Raw genomic sequence first — 20826 nt, 5'->3', positions numbered from 1 at the left:
TTACTGTCCATGATACACAAGCACATATGTAGAAAAACGTCAGCTTGGAAGCCAAGGCTGGACTTAACCTACTCCTTAGGGTTCAACTAGAAACTGCCCCATGGCCGAGCGGTCTCAGGCGCCAGACTCAACGTGAATGGCCTTTCAAAGTATCAATTCTGTTCTCCGAAGTAAGGCGTGTGTTCGAATCCCACCTCCGACAAAAGTTCTTCAATCACTACTGCAGCATTCGAGCAACGGATTGGCTTTAATTGCTTTGTTTTATTTTCGCGTTTCAGGCAAAACTACATAACACTTAAAGACACTTCGGGCATGTAAATGGAGAAGGAAATTATAGTTATACCGAATCTCCTACACACAATACCAAGGTTACCAACTTTAGTCAGCTGACCGGAGAGAGACGTTCAATTCGCCACAAGTCTGCACACCCAGACACACGGATATAAAACGTATGTAGCAGTTGTGTTACCTTTTAAATAGTCTGTAGGTTTTGCAAACTACTCTAATGAGAGATGGAAACCTGGAATATTCAGTCGAATCAGATCAAATATGATGCTAAGTTAGTACTAAGTTAAAATATGTTCCGGACTTGTAACATGCACCCATGATTTGGAACAGTCTCCAGGCTGTCTCTGGCCACGCCCCCTACACTCGGTCCAGCCCCGTCGTGTCGGGAAACTTCGACGCGTTTCGTACCGCTGGCACCAGTTCGGCTGCTTCGTTTCAAAATGTTTAATGTAGAACAGCGCTATGAAAGCAAATGTTAAAAGACATTATGTCAGGACTTTCACTGAAGGCAGCAGAGCATGGTATGTTACTGCTAACGTTTCATGTTGTGTTCAACTTCTTAAATAACATATACTGTCATTCTGATTTCTTTAGATAAACATTGACTTCATTGATATTGTTATTGATTTATCGACAGACCATCATACGTTTTAGACGTTGTAATAATAACACTCTATTGATCCCCAAAGAGAGAAATTCTCTCCTTGCCTGCCCCCTCTTACTGTCCATGATACACAAGCACATATGTAGAAAAACGTCAGCTTGGAAGCCAAGGCTGGACTTAACCTACTCCTTAGGGTTCAACTAGAAACTGCCCCATGGCCGAGCGGTCTCAGGCGCCAGACTCAACGTGAATGGCCTTTCAAAGTATCAATTCTGTTCTCCGAAGTAAGGCGTGTGTTCGAATCCCACCTCCGACAAAAGTTCTTCAATCACTACTGCAGCATTCGAGCAACGGATTGGCTTTAATTGCTTTGTTTTATTTTCGCGTTTCAGGCAAAACTACATAACACTTAAAGACACTTCGGGCATGTAAATGGAGAAGGAAATTATAGTTATACCGAATCTCCTACACACAATACCAAGGTTACCAACTTTAGTCAGCTGACCGGAGAGAGACGTTCAATTCGCCACAAGTCTGCACACCCAGACACACGGATATAAAACGTATGTAGCAGTTGTGTTACCTTTTAAATAGTCTGTAGGTTTTGCAAACTACTCTAATGAGAGATGGAAACCTGGAATATTCAGTCGAATCAGATCAAATATGATGCTAAGTTAGTACTAAGTTAAAATATGTTCCGGACTTGTAACATGCACCCATGATTTGGAACAGTCTCCAGGCTGTCTCTGGCCACGCCCCCTACACTCGGTCCAGCCCCGTCGTGTCGGGAAACTTCGACGCGTTTCGTACCGCTGGCACCAGTTCGGCTGCTTCGTTTCAAAATGTTTAATGTAGAACAGCGCTATGAAAGCAAATGTTAAAAGACATTATGTCAGGACTTTCACTGAAGGCAGCAGAGCATGGTATGTTACTGCTAACGTTTCATGTTGTGTTCAACTTCTTAAACTTTCAGTGGTCAGATACAGGGGACCACACTGCTTGTTGTAGGAAATTACATCCTTGGTGTGGAGAGGCAGACTACTTTAAATATCAGATCACAGTCAGTTGATTTAAGCAAAAAAAAAAATGCTGAAATTAAGATATTAGTGAATATTCTGTAACCCAGTGTTGATGCTAGTAATGTTTTTTCTGGAGATTTCTAAAATTGAGTGCAGCTTTTGAAATTATAGACCACAGAATTGTATATATCCATCCATGCATTGGTCGTAAATGTGACTTCCATGTTCAGCAAAGTAATCATGTCACATTCACATCCTTTAGCAAGGGCCCTGACCCCAAATCCTCCTGGGTCGCTGGCTGAATAATATCTCTGATCCCTTGCTTTCCTCCCTTATATAGCTCAATGGACAAAACACCAAACACATAAATAACAGCATTTTTATATATACCATGATGGATTGGCTGCCTGTTCTGGATTATTTGGTGAATAATCTATAGCTTGTCAGACCCCCACGCAACTTCAAGAAAATAATAAAAACAATCTTAAAGAAAAACTAAAGTTGGCACTTAAAATAGGGGATTAACTATGGTTTGCAGTTTGAAAATTTGCAATGTGATGGACAAGCATCCTGTCCACAGCCTACACCCGGCTAGTGCCCTGACTGGCATCCTGTCCACAGCCTACACCCGGCTATGGCCTGACTGGCATCCTGTCCACAGCCTACACCCGGCTAGTGGCCTGACTGGCATCCTGTCCACAGCCTACACCCGGCTAGTGGCCTGACTGGCATCCTGTCCACAGCCTACACCCGGCTAGTGGCCTGACTGGCATCCTGTCCACAGCCTACACCCGGCTAGTGCATAAGAGCATAAGAGGTTAATGTATAAAATATATTATTAACAGACATTCTCATTGTACAAATGGCTGTGTGTAGCTCTGTTGGTTAAGTATCTGTGCCCATGTCTGAAAGGTCAGAACTATAGCTGTCTAAAGGATTACTACTATACTCTGATTGGTTAATAAATTCTGTGAATGCTGATGATTATGCGTATGGTTCTTTCAGTAGGAAGTTGATACACAATATTCATTACTGTTTCTGATCACTGGGCTGAGAGGGCATTCAAAGTACAAGGAACACGCAAAGTCTCTATGTTCAGGCAAAGAGTAGTTTGAAAAAGTGAAATAACAGAAAGAAGTCGCTCGATTTTGGCTTTACATTTGAAATCGAAAAAAAATCAGTTTAATATGAATCTCTTTTGTGTTTATAGACAGTAATTTTAATTATGCAACATGGTGCCGCGCGGAGGCGGTGTTGTCAAAGAAATTCAATAAAATCGGCACCATTTTTATACCGGAGGTGTTGTGGATGTCAGCTCATCGGCGGGGGTTGATCCGAAAAGAAGAGCCTAATGCCCGCTATTAAACATTCAATGTTGTAAATGTTCGATCATATTGTTTTACCCACAGAAATCAAACAAGATTTTCTTTGTTTATGCTGATGTTATTTTATAAAATTTTATTTAACTCTAAAAAGGCGAACCTAGAGTGCAAAACTTCTTTGAAACGAGTTTAAACTGTAGTTCCAATTATGTCACACGGATCGCACGGCGGCGGTGTTGTCAAAGAAACTGAATAAAACCGGTATCATCTTCCATAACATACGGGGTTTATGCTGGAGATCCGTTCGGCTACCTGGGACCACAGACGAGGAGCTGGATGCCACAAACGAATAGCATTTTATTCCGTAAATGCGCATATCGTTTATTTCTCGGCGAAAGCTTACAGAACATCCATTGATTTATGTTTCTGTATATTTAATGGAATATTTGAGATCCAATAATGAGGAAAGAATACAGTAAGAAGAGACGGGGATACATGTGGCCATGTCTCCATGTTGTGTTTCTCCTGTCATTGTGTGAAAGGACTTTACAAATCCGATACTCTGTTCAGGAGGAATTACCGCTCGGCACCTTAGTCAGAAATGTAGCTAAAGACATGGGACTGGATACAAGCGTGTTGGCGGATCGGAACCTGCGCATCGTGACGGGAACAAAGCAGGATCTTTTCCAGGTAAATCAGAGAGACGGCGCTTTGTTTGTAAACCAGAGAATAGACAGAGAGGATCTGTGCGGTAAAACGTCTCCATGTCTGATTAATCTTAAAGCGGTGATAGAAAATCCGTTAGAAGTACATCATATTACTGTAGAGATTTTAGACATAAACGACCATTCCCCGAGTTTCCCCGATAAATATTATCATTTAGAAATTCCGGAATCTACGAAGGTCGGAGCAAAATTCCAGCTAGAAGGAGCTCACGACCCAGACAATGGTTTGAATGCATTGCATTCCTACAAACTGAGTCAGAACGAACACTTTAAGTTGGAAATTGATGAATTAACGGAAGACAGCAAAATTCCGTCCGTATTACTTATTAAACCTTTAGACCGCGAAGTCATCTCGTTGTTCAATATACAACTAATAGCCATGGACGGCGGCAGTCCGAGTAGGTCTGGTTCTTTAAATGTCACTGTCGTTGTTTTGGATGCTAATGACAACGCGCCTTTGTGTGGACAGCAGAAATATACAGTTACTGTACCAGAGAATATACCAATAGGTACGGTTCTTATACAAGTTAATGCGTCTGATGCAGATGAAGGCATGAATGGCGAAGTCGAATACTCATTCCGCAGTAATTTCAGGAGTAAAACGTCCGAGGTCTTCGATTTGGATGCAAAAGCAGGGAAAATTGTAGTAAAAGGTTTGATTGATTTTGAAGCGAAACAAGTTTACGAGATAAATATTCAAGTCTCAGATAAAGGACCGCTTCCCATGACTTCTTACTGCAACGTGTTTGTGAAAGTTGATGATGTGAATGACAACAAGCCCGAAATAGATATCACCTCTCTGTCCAATCAGATTCCCGAGAATACGCCTGTAGGTACCGTGGTGGCGCTGATCGGAGTAACTGACCTGGACTCAGGTGTGAATGGACAGGTAGTTTGTACACTGGGCGAGGACATACCGTTTGAACTGAAACATTCGAGTGAGGACAATTTCTATTCATTGGTGACGAAGAGACGGCTAGACAGAGAGTCGATACCACAGTACGAGATAAGAATAACAGCGAAGGATATGGGGACCCCATCATTATCCTCCGTTAAGTCTTTTCGCGTGGAATTATCAGACGTTAACGACAACAGTCCGGTCTTCTCACACAGTCCCTACACCTTCTATATAATGGAAAATAACGACTCAGGTGCATCTATATTCAAAATTAGTGCCTCTGATGCAGATGAGAGTGAAAATGCTCTCATTTCCTATTCACTTGGGAACGTAATTCCAAGTCAAAGTGTAACATCTTTCTTAAACATTAACTCTGATAGTGGTGATATTTATGCGCTGAAAAGCTTTGACTTTGAAACAATGAAAACGTTCCAGTTCCAAGTAGTAGCTAAAGACTCCGGAACCCCGTCGCTAAGCAACAACGTCACGGTGAATGTGTTCATCCTGGATCAGAACGACAACCCTCCGGTCATCCTGTCTCCTGTCAGTACTAACGGCTCCACGGAGGGTGTAGTAGAGCTTTCCCGCAATGCAAACGCAGGTCATTTGGTGACTAAAGTAAAAGCCTATGATCCTGACATAGGATACAATGGCTGGTTGTCATTCTCTCTACAGCAAGTCACAGACCCCAGTCTTCTTGGGTTGGAGCGCTACACAGGAGAGATCAGGACACTTCGGCCATTTACTGAATCAGATGTTGTTCTGCATAAATTAGTCATACTAGTTAAAGACAACGGAAACACCTCACTGTCAGCTACAGCAACCGTGGTTATAAACGCAGTGGAGACCAAAGAGGCGTTTGCATCTTCTGATACTAAACGGTCAGTAAAGAAGGAAGAGGAGAACAACATCACCTTGTATCTGATGATCTCTCTGGGCTCAGTTTCAGCCCTTTTTGTCTTCAGTATAATCGGCCTGATAGTCATGCAGTGCTCTAAACCTCCAGACTATTCCTCCAAGTACTCACGTGATTCCAACTGCATTGACACGAGCGGGAACGGAACTCTGTGTCACAGCATCCAGTACAGATCCGGAGAGAAACGCTACATGTTAGTTGGACCAAGGATGAGTATCGGTTCTACTATTGTCCCTGGAAGCAACGGGAATACGCTTGTGGTTCAGGAACACAGTAAGAGAATTTCCGGAGAGGTAAGACCTGCATACCTTACGTAGTTCATTTATTTATTTACTTGTTTGTTTCTTTGTCAATTAACCCGCTTGTACGCCTGCTACTTAGAGTCGCGAGGGGGTCCGGAGCGGAAGCTGCTTTTAATTTCATGTAGAAGTTAACTGCAGCTCTTCTTTCAGTTATTTATTCATTTTTTTATCTTTTATCCTTTTATTTCTATTCACTTTATAATTTTGCTTAATCTTTTGTTTTAAGTATATTATCTTCATTCCACCTTCATTGCAAAGGTTGAATCGTTAATATTAAATTGATGTTTTTATGACCGGCAATTTTACGTTTTATCCCGAATATTTTTTACTTTTACTCATCCAGTCATTCCTTGAAAGATGCGGTTCTCGGTTTCAACCCTAAGGAATTAACAATATTTATTGAATATAGATTTCTTAGAAAAATAACCAAATTAATTGTAAGTGTTTTAATATATACATCAATGTAGTCAATATTTCCTCTTATCGTAATTAATTAAATGTTAATTTAATGTGATTTGCTACATAATGTACTTATTTTAAAAAATGTTTTATCCTGTATTCGCTTCGTGGCCACGTTTGTGTTCTTCATGCATACATACATTTTACAGCGTGTCTGACATTTGCGGTCCCATGGTGGCAGCATTGGCAAAGGAACCGTTTCAGGAACAGCCGAAAGGCCTCCTCCTCTTTGTCATTTGCGCGAATCCTGTGTGAAAGAAGCCTGCGGAGCAGGAATGAATGTTCTTTTGATTGCGGGAAATGAAATCAGCAAAATCACGACTACGTTGCTCGACATACATTTTTATCGCAATTTCCTATATCATCTTTTGAGTATGTAATATTGCTGAATGGTGAACGTCTACTGCATCAGTATAATGGAGACAGACCAGTGCAAGAGGACACGGCAGTATGGCTGGGCATTTCTTCATCTTGTTGTTCTGTCGTTGTTGAGCAGAAGAGGATCTTGTCAAGTCCGTTACTCCATCGAGGAGGAATTACCGCTCGGCACCGTAGTGGGGAATGTGGCTAAAGACATCGGGCTGGATACAAGCGTGTTAGTGGATCGGAACCTGCGTATTGTGACGGGAACAAAGCAGGATCTTTTCCAGGTAAACCAGAGAGACGGCAGTTTGTTTGTCAACCAGAGGATAGACAGAGAGGATCTATGCGGTAAAACGACTCCATGTTATTTTAATCTCAAAGCTGTGACTGAGAACCCGTTAGAAATGCACCGAGTTACTGTAGAAATTTTAGACATTAATGATCATTCACCCAGTTTTCCCAGCAGGGAGACTCGCATTGAAATTTACGAATCCGCCACGCCTGGAACTCGTTTTCAATTAGAGGCTGCGGTAGACCTAGATGTGGGTGTAAATGGTTTGCGGTTTTACAAACTGAGCCACAGCGAGTATTTCAAACTTGAAATTCACGATCGGAATCAAAACATTAAGATTCCGTTTTTGACATTACAGAAACCCGTCGACAGGGAACTAAAAACGGTGCATAATTTATCTCTTGTCGCCGCTGACGATGGTAGTCCACAGCGATCGGACACCTTGAACATCACAGTTACAGTTCTGGATGTAAATGACAACGCCCCTGTTTGTAACAGAGAGGATTATACCGTGACGGTCCAGGAAAATGCTCAAATTGGTACATTAGTTGCACAAATAAATGCAACTGATTTGGATGACGGTGCAAATGGAGAAGTCACGTATGCCTTTATAAATAAATTCAGTAGTAGGGTATCACAATTGTTTGACTTAGATGAAAAAAGTGGTAAAATTGAAATTAAGGGCTTAGTTGATTTTGAAGAAAATCAAATTTACGACATAAATATACAGGCTTCAGATGGTGGACCTTTTCCATTGTCCACTCAGTGTAACGTATTTGTGAAAGTGGAGGATGTGAACGATAACACGCCGGAGATACATATTACGTCTCAGTCGAATCAGATTCCCGAGAACGCGCCTGTAGGTACCGTGGTGGCGCTGATCGGAGTAACTGACCTGGATTCAGGTGTGAATGGACAGGTAGTTTGTACACTGGCAAAGGACATGCCGTTTGACCTGAAACATTCGAGTGAGGACAATTTCTATTCTTTAGTGACAACGGGAAGCTTAGACAGGGAGTCAAAACCACAGTATGAAATAATTATAACAGCGAGGGACCGGGGAACCCCTTCGTTATCCTCCGTTAAGACAGTCCGCGTGGAATTATCGGACGTTAACGACAACAGCCCGGTCTTCTCACACAGTCCATACACCTTCTATATAATGGAAAATAACGACCCAGGTGCATCTATATTCAAAATTAGTGCCTCTGATGCAGATGAGAGTGAAAATGCTCTCATTTCCTATTCATTTGGGAATATAATTCCAAGTCAAAGTGTAACTTCTTTCTTAAACATTAACTCTGATAGCGGTGATATTTATGCGCTGAAAAGCTTTGACTTTGAAACAATGAAATCCTTCCAGTTCCAAGTAGTAGCTAAAGACTCCGGAACCCCGTCGCTAAGCAACAACGTCACGGTGAATGTGTTCATCCTGGATCAGAACGACAACCCTCCGGTCATCCTGTCTCCTGTCAGTACTAACGGCTCCACGGAGGGTGTAGTAGAGCTTTCCCGCAATGCAAACGCAGGTCATTTGGTGACGAAAGTAAGAGCCTATGATCCTGACATAGGATACAATGGCTGGTTGTCATTCTCTCTGCAGCAAGTTACAGACCCCAGTCTCTTTGGTTTGGAGCGCTACACAGGAGAGATCAGGACACTTCGGCCATTTACTGAATCAGATGTTGTTTTGCATAAATTAATCATACTAGTAAAAGACAACGGAAACATCTCACTGTCAGCTACAGCAACCGTGGTTATAAACGCAGTGGAGACCAAAGAGGCGTTTGCATCTTCTGATACTAAACGGTCAGTAAAGAAGGAAGAGGAGAACAACATCACCTTGTATCTGATGATCTCGCTGGGGTCCGTGTCAGCGCTTTTTGTATTCAGTATAATCGGCCTGATAGTCATGCAGTGCTCTAAACCTCCAGACTATTCCTCCAAGTATCCACGTGACTCCAACTGCATAGACACGAGTGGGAACGGAACTCTGTGTCACAGCATCCAGTACAGATCCGGAGAGAAACGGTACATGTTAGTTGGACCAAGGATGAGTATCGGTTCTGCTATTGTCCCTGGAAGCAACGGGAATACGCTTGTGGTCCATGAACACAGTAAGAGGTTTTCCGGAGAGGTAAGACATTCACATATTCCCATTTATGTTTTGAAACTTTGTTGAAGTAAACGACAATATGTGCAATTTCTATTTTCGTGTGATTGTATTTTTGTGCTTCCCTGTATGCCCGCGTGTCACACTGCTTACTGTACACAAAAGTCTTTGTAGCAAATCCCAAATGCTTCAATCTTTCCCCTGCTCGTTTATGAAGTAGAAAGTTTTTATTTAACACGTTGACTGTCTCCGTTTCATATTTTTAATGCGTAATATAACTTCTCACGTTTTTAATTTGTTCCCCTCAATTTGTCTGTCTCTTAAGTATTATACTTGTCTTTGGACATCTGCAATTGCCTAACATGTTACGGACGGTTATTGCCAAGCTGTTTTTATGCACCGTAAATCACTTAGATTTGATTAGTACGTTTTTCGTGGATAAAACTATAGTATTTAAAGTTAATAATATGTGCATAAACATTATACACATTTTCCACAGTTTAGTATCAATAAAAATACACAGATTGCAATGTGACACCCAGGGGAGTTCATAGCTAATGAAAAGATCAGGGGCTAAGTCCAGTTTACCTGGGGCTTGACTTTTGTTTTTGAAGGATGATAATTAGCATCGAGGCTATAATATTCGGGGCGCTCTCCCAGAATAATCGGACCTCATGGCGCTCATGGTGACACATAAACCTGTTAAATGTGTAGCTCTATGATTTATACCGTGGAATTGAGTTATTGACAGTGTCAGTGTTTAAATTCCTTTTATCTCTTCATGGAAATGCCAAGTGCAGTTTTAATCTCGTACTCGCGGGGTGGACGCGTGATCCTTATGTTCCTCATGTATTTTAAGCCTTTACATATATACCAATGATCCCTTGGTGGCAGTATTGGCAAAGAAATAGTAGGAGGTGTAGCTGAAATATATTCCTTCCCGTTGTCGGTTACACGCAGAGAGGTGAATGCAGCCTCCTGAGTCGGAATATAATTTTCTCTCGATTCCAGGAAGCTGAAAGTTATAGAGAAAGAACGGGTATTTAGTATAGGTTATACACATGTATTTTTAAAGATCTTACTGACTGATAATGTCTTCATGACAGAAATTAATTTTAATGGTGGAAACGGGCTACATCAACATAATGGAGATCAACCAATACAAAAGGACACACCAGTATGGTTGGGCGTTTCTTCATTTTGCGGTTCTGTCGTTGTTGTGCAAAAGAGGATCTTGTCAAGTCCGTTACTCCATCCAGGAGGAATTACCGCTCGGCACCGTGGTGGGGAATGTGGTTAAGGACGTGGGACTGGATAAAAGCGGCCTGGCCGATCGGAACCTTCGTATTGTGACGGGAACAAAGCAGGACCTTTTCCTTGTAAACCAGAGAGACGGCGCTTTGTTTGTCAACCAGAGGATAGACAGAGAGGACCTATGCGGTAAAACTGCTCAATGTTTAATTAACCTTAAAGCTGTGATAGAAAACCCACTAGAAATACATTACGTAACTGTAGAAATTGTGGATGTTAACGATAACGTTCCCATCTTTCCAGACAAAGATTATCGTTTAGAAATATCAGAGTCTGTCATGTCAGGGGCGCGCTTTCAATTGGAAGGTGCGCATGATTCCGATGTGGGTTTAAATGGCTTACTGATCTATAAACTGAGCAACAACGATAAGTTTCAGTTAGAGATAGAGGAGTTAAGTAAAGACAGCAAAATTCCATTTTTAGTTTTACAGAAATCATTAGACAGGGAACAGGTCCCTCAATACAATCTACTTCTTACTGCTTTAGATAGCGGCAATCCTCAAAAATCCGGCATTTTAAATATCACTGTTGTCATATTGGATATTAACGACAACGCGCCAATTTGTGATCAGCAGAAATACACAGTGATCGTGCCTGAAAACATCCCTCCCGGTACATTTTTATTACGCGTAAATGCTTCCGATAAAGATGAAGGCACGAATAGCATGGTTGAGTATGCGTTTCGAAATAAATTTAGGAACATCGATTCAGAGCTATTTGAAATCAATAGAAAAACGGGAGAAATAAAAGTAAGGGGTAATATCGATTACGAAAAGAATCATATTTTTGAGCTTAATATTCAGGTCTCCGATGCTGGAAGTGTCCCTTTGTCCACACATTGCAATGTGTTTGTAAAGGTTGAGGATGTTAACGATAACAGGCCTGAGATTGACATCACCTCTCTGTCAAGCCGAATTCCCGAGAATACGTCTGTAGGTACTATGGTAGGGCTGATCGGAGTAACTGATCTGGATTCAGGTGTGAATGGACAGATAGTTTGTACGCTGCCCGAAGGCTTACCATTTGACCTGAAACATTCAACTGAGAACAATTTCTATTCGTTAGTAACAACGAGTAGCTTGGACAGAGAGTCAATACCACAGTATGAGATTACTATAACAGCGAGGGACCTGGGAACCCCTTCGTTATCCTCCATTAAGACAGTCCGCGTGGAATTATCAGACGTTAACGACAACGGTCCGGTCTTCTCACACAGTCCCTACACCTTCTATATAATGGAAAATAACGAGCCTGGTGCATCTATATTCAAAATTAGTGCCTCTGATGCAGATGAGAGTGAAAATGCTCTAATTTCCTATTCATTCGGGAATATAATTCCAAGTCAAAGTGTAACTTCTTTCTTAAACATTAACTCTGATAGCGGTGATATTTATGCGCTAAAAAGTTTCGATTTTGAAACAATGAAAACCTTCCAATTCCAAGTAGCAGCTAAAGACTCTGGAACCCCGTCACTAAGCAGCAACGTCACGGTGAATGTGTTCATCCTGGATCAGAATGACAACCCTCCGGTCATCCTGTCTCCTGTCAGTACTAACGGCTCCACGGAGGGTGTAGTAGAACTTTCCCGCAATGCAAACGCGGGTCATTTGGTGACTAAAGTAAGAGCCTATGATCCTGACATAGGATACAATGGCTGGTTGTCATTCTCTCTGCAGCAAGTCACAGACCCCGGTCTTCTTGGGTTGGAGCGCTACACAGGAGAGATCAGGACACTTCGGTCATTTACTGAATCAGATGTTGTTTTGCATAAATTAGTCATATTAGTAAAAGACAACGGAAACATCTCACTGTCAGCTACAGCAACCGTGGTCATAAATGCAGTGGAGACCAAAGAGGCGTTTGCATCTTCTGATATTAAACGCTCAGTAAAGAAGGAAGAGGAGAACAACATCACCTTGTACCTGATGATCTCTCTGGGCTCAGTTTCAGCCCTTTTTGTATTCAGTATAATCGGCCTGATAGTCATGCAGTGCTCTAAACCTCCAGACTATTCCTCCAAGTACTCACGTGATTCCAACTGCATAGACACGAGCGGGAACGGAACTCTGTGTCACAGCATCCAGTACAGATCCGGAGAGAAACGGTACATGTTAGTTGGACCCAGAATGAGTATCGGTTCAACTATTGTCCCTGGAAGCAACGGGAATACGCTTGTGGTCCATGAACACAGTAAGAGGTTTTCCGGAGAGGTAAGACATTCACATATTCCCATTATTGTTTTGAAACTTTGTTGAAGTAAACGACAATATGTGCAATTTCTATTTTCGTGTGATTGTATTTTTGTGCTTCCCTGTATGCCCGCGTGTCACACTGCTTACTGTACACAAACGTCTTTGTAGAAAATCTCAAATGCTTCAATCTTTCCACGCCTCGTTTATAAGGTATAAACTTAAAGTTTTTGCTTAACACGTTGACTATCTCCGTTTCATATTTTTAATGCGTAATATAACCTCTCACATTTTTAATTTGTTCCCCTCAATTTGTCTGTCTCTTGAGTATTATACTTGTCTTTGGACATCTGCAATTGCCTAAAATGTTACGGACGGTTATTGCCAAGCTGTTTTTATGCAGCGTAAGTCACTTAGATTTGGTAAATACGTTATTGATGGACAAGACTGTATTATTTATAGTTAATAATATGTACATAAACATTACACATATTTTCCACAGTTTAGTATAAATAAAAATACACAGATTGCAATGTGACACCCAGGGGAGTTTATAGCTAATGAAAAGATCAGGGGCTAAGTCCAGTTTACCTGGGGCTTGACTTTTGTTTTTGAAGGATGATAATTAGCATCGGGCCTATAATATTCGGGGCGCTCTCCCAGAATAATCGGACCTAATGGCGCTCATGGTGACATATAAACCTGTTAAATGTGTAGCTCTATGATTTATACCGTGGAATTGAGTTATTGACATTTTCAGTGTTTATATTCGTTTTATCACTTTATTGAAATGCCACGTGCAGTTTTAATCTCGCACTCGCGGGGTGGACGCGTGATCCTTTTGTTCTTCATGTATTTTAAGCCTTTACATATACCAATGATCCCTTGGTGGCAGTATTGGCAAAGAAATAGTAGGAGGTGTAGCTGAAATATCTTCTTTCCCGTTGTCGATTACACGCAGAGAGGTGAATGTAGCTGCCTGAGTCGGAATATAAATTTCTCTCGATTACGGGAAGCTGAAAGTTATAGAGAAAGAACGGGTATTTAGTATAGGTTATATAAATGTATTTTTAAAGATCTTACTGACTGATAATGTCTTCATGACAGAAAGTATAGTTTAATGGTGGAAACGGGCTACATCAACATAATGGAGATCTACCAATACAAAAGGACACACCAATATGGCTGGGCGTTTCTTCATTTTACGGTTCTGTCGTTGTTGTGCAAAAGAGGATCTTGTCAAGTCCGTTACTCCATCCAGGAGGAATTACCGCTCGGCACCGTGGTGGGGAATGTGGTTAAAGACGTGGGACTGGATAAAAGTGGCCTGGCCGATCGGAACCTTCGTATTGTGACGGGAACAAAGCAGGACCTTTTCCTTGTAAACCAGAGAGACGGCGCTTTGTTTGTCAACCAGAGGATAGACAGAGAGGACCTATGCGGTAAAACTGCTCAATGTTTAATTAACCTTAAAGCTGTGATAGAAAACCCACTTGAAATGCATTATGTTACTGTAGAAATTGTGGATGTTAACGATAACGTTCCCATCTTTCCAGACAAAGATTATCTTTTAGAAATACCAGAGAATGCCATGTCTGGGGCGCGCTTTCAGTTGGAAGGTGCGCATGATTCCGATGTGGGTTTAAATGGCTTACTGATCTATAAACTGACCCACAACGATAAGTTTCAGTTAGAGATAGAGGAGTTAAGTAAAGACAGTAAAATTCCATTTTTAGTTTTACAGAAACCACTGGACAGGGAACACATCCCACAATACAATTTAGTCTTAACTGCTTTAGATAGCGGCAATCCTCAGAAATCCGGCATTTTAAATATCACTGTTGTCATACTGGATATCAATGACAATGCGCCAGTTTGCGGTCAGCAGAAATATACAGTGATCGTGCCTGAAAACATCCCTCTTGGTACATTTTTATTACGCGTAAATGCTTCCGATAAAGATGAAGGTACGAATGGCATGGTTGAGTATGCGTTTCGAAATAAACCGAGAAACAGTGACTCAGAGCTATTCGAAATTAACAGAAAAACGGGAGAAATAAAAGTAAGAGGACCAATTGACTACGAAAGGAAACAATTTTATGAGCTAAATATACAGGTTTCAGATGGTGGACCAGTACCGTTGTCCACTCACTGCAATGTGTTTGTGAAGGTGGAGGATGTGAACGATAACACACCGGAGATAGACATCACATCTATTTCAAGTCGGATTCCCGAGAATACGTCTGTAGCTACCGTGGTAGGGCTGATCGCAGTAACAGATCTGGATTCTGGTGTGAATGGGCAGGTAGTTTGTACGCTGACCGAAGACTTACCATTTGACCTGAAACATTCAACTGAGAACAATTTCTATTCTTTAGTGACAACGGGAAGCTTAGACAGGGAGTCAAAACCACAGTATGAAATAATTATAACAGCGAGGGACCGGGGAACCCCTTCGTTATCCTCCGTTAAGACAGTCCGCGTGGAATTATCAGACGTTAACGACAACAGTCCGGTCTTCTCACACAGTCCATACACCTTCTATATAATGGAAAATAACGACCCCGGTGCATCTATATTCAGAATCAGTGCTTCTGATGCAGATGAGAGTGAAAATGCTCTCATTTCCTATTCATTTGGGAATATAATTCCAAGTCAAAGTGTAACTTCTTTCTTAAACATTAACTCTGATAGCGGTGATATTTATGCGCTGAAAAGCTTTGACTTTGAAACAATGAAATCCTTCCAGTTCCAAGTAGTAGCTAAAGACTCCGGAACCCCGTCGCTAAGCAACAACGTCACGGTGAATGTGTTCATCCTGGATCAGAACGACAACCCTCCGGTCATCCTGTCTCCTGTCAGTACTAACGGCTCCACGGAGGGTGTAGTAGAGCTTTCCCGCAATGCAAACGCGGGTCATTTGGTGACTAAAGTAAGAGCCTATGATCCTGACATAGGATACAATGGCTGGTTGTCATTCTCTCTGCAGCAAGTCACAGACCCCAGTCTCTTTGGTTTGGAGCGCTACACAGGAGAGATCAGGACACTTCGACCATTTACTGAATCAGACATTGTTTTGCATAAATTAGTCATACTAGTTAAAGACAACGGAAACATCTCACTGTCAGCTACAGCAACCGTGGTCATAAACGCAGTGGAGACCAAAGAGACGTTTGCATCTTCTGATACTAAACGCTCAGTAAAGAAGGAAGAGGAGAACAACATCACCTTGTATCTGATGATCTCGCTGGGCTCAGTTTCAGCCCTTTTTGTCTTCAGTATAATTGGCCTGATAGTCATGCAGTGCTCTAAACCTCCAGACTATTCCTCCAAGTACTCACGTGACTCCAACTGCATAGACTCGAGCGGGAACGGAACTCTGTGTCACAGCATCCAGTACAGATCCGGAGAGAAACGGTACATGTTAGTTGGACCGAGGATGAGTATCGGTTCTACTATTGTGCCTGGAAGCAACGGGAATACGCTTGTGGTTCAGGAACACAGTAAGAGATATTCCGGGGAGGTAAGGCGTTTTCACTTCCTTGTACTTTTCAATATAATGCAGTTCTTATTTCAGTTATAATTTTATTTCATGTTCTTATAATACTTTGCTTATTATACTTAATATGGGAAATGATACCAGTAACTCATTTGCTCCTTTTTTAAGAAATTGACATTGAAAGAATACTAATGCAGCCGATATTCATGTATTCATTCATTCATTCATTCATTCATTCATTCATTCATTCATTCATTCATTCATCTCTTTAACCCTATCTGTGCCAGTGTTTAAAATATTTTATTGAGATTTCAGACAGCTGTATCATAACATAGCAGCGTCAGTAAGATATCTGATGTTAGAGGCAGAAATACCACTTTCCTCTTACTGACTCTTGCTTCTATGTTTGATCATTGGAGTGTTTTCTTTTAACTTAAGTTGGGCAATATAAAGTACTGAATGCCACAATAAATGGTGCTGAACACAGAAGCATTGAAGAATCGTATTAGGTCATGTGGCACGTAGGACGGTTTGGTCTTTCTCATGTGTTGATATGGTTCCATCCATCCAGTCTTCCATTTATCTGCTAACTAATCATCCTGGTCAGCATAGGGGGTGGGGGGGACTGGGAAAAATGATACCATGCATCTTAGGTGTGATGATTTACAGGTTTATCTGTAGGCAAGATTTTGTTTGAAAAATGGCGAATTAATAACGTATCACAGTAATTAATTAAACAGTAACCAATCAATAAAGACAATTTCAATCCATGTTTAAATCAACCATTATCTGTTTGAATAACCCCTGTTTTAATAATGTTTTCCCGTAATTCAAATGTTAAGAGTTTGCTATTTATTATTACGTTGAGTTACAAACTACCACCAGGGATTTCCATGAAATCTTTTTTTAGTTAAAATTCAGTTTAAAAATATGACTGTTAGAATTGAAAGCCGTTTATGGATTGCTGAGCTTAATGTCTGCCATGTTTTTAGCTGTTTGACATTACTGGTGGTTTATTGGAAATGTCTCTACTTAAAAAACGGCATGATTCTCACCACGGGTGGCCCAGATTAAGTCCCTGGTCAGTAAAGTTACAGAGACCATTCCCCCACCACCCAATCAGTCATGTCTCAGAGGGACCCCCATCCCCACTAAGGGCCCCTTAAACACTTGATCTATCCTGTTTCAATCTAAATTTATTCCTATGGATTATAATCCAAATCACGGAGAATTTAATTGTGTGTTATACCAATTAATAATGGAAGCCTAAGAGAAAGAAACGGGAAAGAATTTAACCTGTTTTCATTATGAAAATGGTATGAAAAGTCATTAATATTCAAAACGTCAACAACAATTTACCGCATCTCATACAGGTTCTCAAGCACAGTTTTAAGAAAATAATAGCATGAAGTGTCTATGTTTGAAAAGTCCGAGTTAAACTCTTCTAAATCGTCTTAGTTTATTAAACGAGCAAGAAGGTAAACGGGATTTCTTAGTAAAATCTGTGTATGCAGACTGATTATGGGTGTGCCTCATTGAGTACACGGTTGGTACGGAATATTCATTACTGATTGTGATCATTAGGGTGACTGGGCATTAGTGATGTAGTTGGGATCGGACTCCTAATTTTAGAAGGATACGCAAAAGCATTTTCTTTCACTATAGTGTTACATTTTCTCATTTCGCCATTTCCTCTAGAAATAACGGTACACCTTAATAAAAAAACGATAAAGCCGATCAATTATTCACCTCCACTGTATTGTCTGTATTCTGGTGTTATTTTATAACATTTTATTTAACTTTAAAAAGGCGAACCTAGAGTGCAAAGCTACTTTGAAACGAATTTAAACAGTAATTACAATTATGTCACACGGATCGCACGGCGGCGGTGTTGTCAAAGAAACTGAATAAAACCGGTATTATCTTCCATAACATACGGGGTTTATGCTGGAGATCCGTTCGGCGACGTGGGACCACAGACGAGGAGCTGGATGCCAGAAACGAATGGCATTTTATTCCGTAAATGCGCAATCATTTATTTCTCGGCGAAAGCTTACAGAACATCCATTGATTTATGTTTCTGTATATTTAATGGAATATTTGACATCCAATCATGTGGAAAGAATACAGTAAGAAGAGACGGGGATACATGTGGCCATGTCTCCATGTTGTGTTTCTCCTGTCATTGTGTGAAAGGACTTTACAAATCCGATATTCTGTTCAGGAGGAATTACCGCTCGGCACCGTAGTCAGAAATGTAGCTAAAGACATGGGACTGGATACAAGCGTGTTGGTGGATCGGAACCTGCGCATCGTGACGGGAACAAAGCAGGATCTTTTCCAGGTAAATCAGAGAGACGGCGCTTTGTTTGTGAACCAGAGGATAGACAGAGAGGATCTGTGCGGTAAAACGTCTCCATGTTTGATAAATCTTAAAGCGGTGATAGAAAATCCGCTAGAAGTACATCATATTACTGTAGAGATTTTAGACATAAACGACCATTCCCCGAATTTCCCCGATAAAGGTTATCGTTTGGAAATTCCGGAATCTACGAAGGTTGGAGCAAAATTCGAGCTAGAAGGAGCTCACGACCCAGACAATGGTTTGAATGCATTGCATTCCTACAAACTGAGTCAGAACGAACACTTTAAGTTGGAAATTGATGAATCGACAGAAGACAGCAAAATTCCGTTCATACTGCTCAGTAAACCTTTAGACCGGGAACTTATGTCATCATATAATATACAACTAATAGCCATGGACGGCGGCAGTCCGAGTAGGTCTGGTTCTTTAAATGTCACTGTCATTGTTTTGGATGCTAATGACAACGCGCCTTTGTGTGGACAGCAGAAATATACAGTTACTGTACCAGAGAATATACCAATAGGTACGGTTCTTATACAAGTTAATGCGTCTGATGCAGATGAAGGCATGAATGGCGAAGTCGAATACTCATTCCGCAGTAATTTCAGGACTAAAGCTTCTGAAGTCTTCGATTTGGACTTAAAATCGGGGATAATTGTTGTTAAAGGTTTGATTGATTTTGAAGCGAAACAAGTTTACGAGATAAACATTCAAGTGTCTGATAGGGGAATACTTCCGATGACTTCTTATTGCAAAGTGTATGTGAAAGTGGAGGATATGAACGATAACAGGCCTGAGATAGAGATCACCTCTCTGTCCAATCAGATTCCCGAGAACGCGCCTGTAGGTACCGTGGTGGCCCTGATCGGAGTAACTGACCTGGATTCAGGTGTGAATGGACAGGTAGTTTGTACACTGGCAAAGGACATGCCGTTTGACCTGAAACATTCGAGTGAGGACAATTTCTATTCATTAGTAACAAAGGGCCGTTTAGACAGAGAGTTGGTACCACAGTACGAAATAATTATAACTGCAAGGGACCTGGGAACCCCTGCGTTATCCTCCATTAAGACAATCCGCGTGGAATTATCAGACGTTAACGACAACAGTCCGGTCTTCTCACACAGTCCCTACACCTTCTATATAGTGGAAAATAACGACCCAGGTGCATCTATATTCAAAATTAGCGCATCTGATGCAGATGAGAGTGAAAATGCTCTCATTTCTTATTCATTTGGGAATATAATTCCAAGTCAAAGTGTAACATCTTTTTTGAACATTAACTCTGATAGTGGTGATATTTATGCGCTGAAAAGCTTTGACTTTGAAACAATGAAAACGTTCCAGTTCCAAGTAGTAGCTAAAGACTCCGGAACCCCGTCGCTAAGCAACAACGTCACGGTGAATGTGTTCATCCTGGATCAGAATGACAACCCTCCGGTCATCCTGTCTCCTGCCAGTACTAACGGCTCCACGGATGGTGTAGTAGAGCTTTCCCGCAATGCGAACGCGGGTCATTTGGTGACTAAAGTAAGAGCCTATGATCCTGACATAGGATACAATGGCTGGTTGTCATTCTCTCTACAGCAAGTCACGGACCCCAGTCTCTTTGGTTTGGAGCGCTACACAGGAGAGATCAGGACACTTCGGCCATTTACTGAATCAGATGTTGTTTTGCATAAATTAGTCATAGTAGTTAAAGACAACGGAAACATCTCACTGTCAGCTAAGGCAACCGTGGTCATAAACACAGTGGAGACCAAAGAGGCGTTTGCATCTTCTGATACTAAACGCTCAGTAAAGAAGGAAGAGGAGAACAACATCACCTTGTATCTGATGATCTCGCTGGGCTCAGTTTCAGCCCTTTTTGTCTTCAGTATAATCGGCCTGATAGTCATGCAGTGCTCTAAACCTCCAGACTATTCCTCAAAGTACTCACGTGACTCCAACTGCATAGACACGAGCGGGAACGGAACTCTGTGTCACAGCATCCAGTACAGATCCGGAGAGAAACGGTACATGTTAGTTGGACCCAGGATGAGTATCGGTTCTACTATTGTCCCTGGAAGCAACGGGAATACGCTTGTGGTTCAGGAACACAGTAAGAGATTTTCCGGAGAGGTAAGACCTGCACACCTTACCTAGTTTATTTATTTATTTC

At 41.4% G+C, this 20826-nt stretch overlaps 2 protein-coding genes and 1 long non-coding RNA gene across 17 annotated transcripts in view; 2 read left to right on the top strand and 1 right to left on the bottom strand.

Annotated features, from left to right (window-relative positions):
* LOC125712607 (protocadherin alpha-8-like) overlaps positions 1 to 20826 on the top strand; it is a 92826-nt gene that overhangs the window by 39306 nt on the left and 32694 nt on the right. The window contains exons 1-3 of one of the 14 annotated variants that reach the window (XM_048982840.1): positions 3467 to 4847; positions 8108 to 9325; positions 12823 to 13510. The exons of 5 other annotated variants lie outside the window; for them this stretch is intronic. In XM_048982840.1, coding sequence (XP_048838797.1) covers positions 3693 to 4847; positions 8108 to 9325; positions 12823 to 12867 — 2418 coding nt within the window. In that variant the 5' untranslated portion in view covers positions 3467 to 3692 and the 3' untranslated portion in view covers positions 12868 to 13510. Of the gene's footprint in view, positions 1 to 3466; positions 4848 to 5770; positions 6066 to 6696; positions 9326 to 10172; positions 13511 to 20826 lie in introns of those variants that run through there. 8 more of the 14 variants (XM_048982834.1, XM_048982832.1, XM_048982847.1 and 5 more) reach the window with 8 other exon arrangements.
* Positions 1 to 20826, bottom strand: part of LOC125712613 (uncharacterized) — a 60872-nt gene that overhangs the window by 36935 nt on the left and 3111 nt on the right. The window contains exons 1-2 of one of the 2 annotated variants that reach the window (XR_007383357.1): positions 12614 to 12705; positions 9031 to 9116 (exon numbers count right to left, since the gene is read on the bottom strand). This is a non-coding gene — a long non-coding RNA (uncharacterized LOC125712613). Of the gene's footprint in view, positions 1 to 9030; positions 9117 to 12613; positions 12706 to 20826 lie in introns of those variants that run through there. The other variant, XR_007383356.1, reaches the window with a different exon arrangement.
* LOC125712605 (protocadherin alpha-C2-like) overlaps positions 18232 to 20826 on the top strand; it is a 114007-nt gene continuing 111412 nt past the window's right edge. The window contains exon 1 of the mRNA XM_048982823.1: positions 18232 to 20786. Coding sequence (XP_048838780.1) covers positions 18414 to 20786 — 2373 coding nt within the window. The 5' untranslated portion in view covers positions 18232 to 18413. The remainder of the gene's footprint in view (positions 20787 to 20826) is intronic.

The sequence above is a fragment of the Brienomyrus brachyistius genome, chromosome 18 (assembly GCF_023856365.1).
Source record: "Brienomyrus brachyistius isolate T26 chromosome 18, BBRACH_0.4, whole genome shotgun sequence".
In the NCBI taxonomy this organism is placed as follows: domain Eukaryota; kingdom Metazoa; phylum Chordata; class Actinopteri; order Osteoglossiformes; family Mormyridae; genus Brienomyrus; species Brienomyrus brachyistius.
Note: the sequence above shows the minus strand (reverse complement) of the source record. Positions and strands in the feature narration are given on the sequence as shown.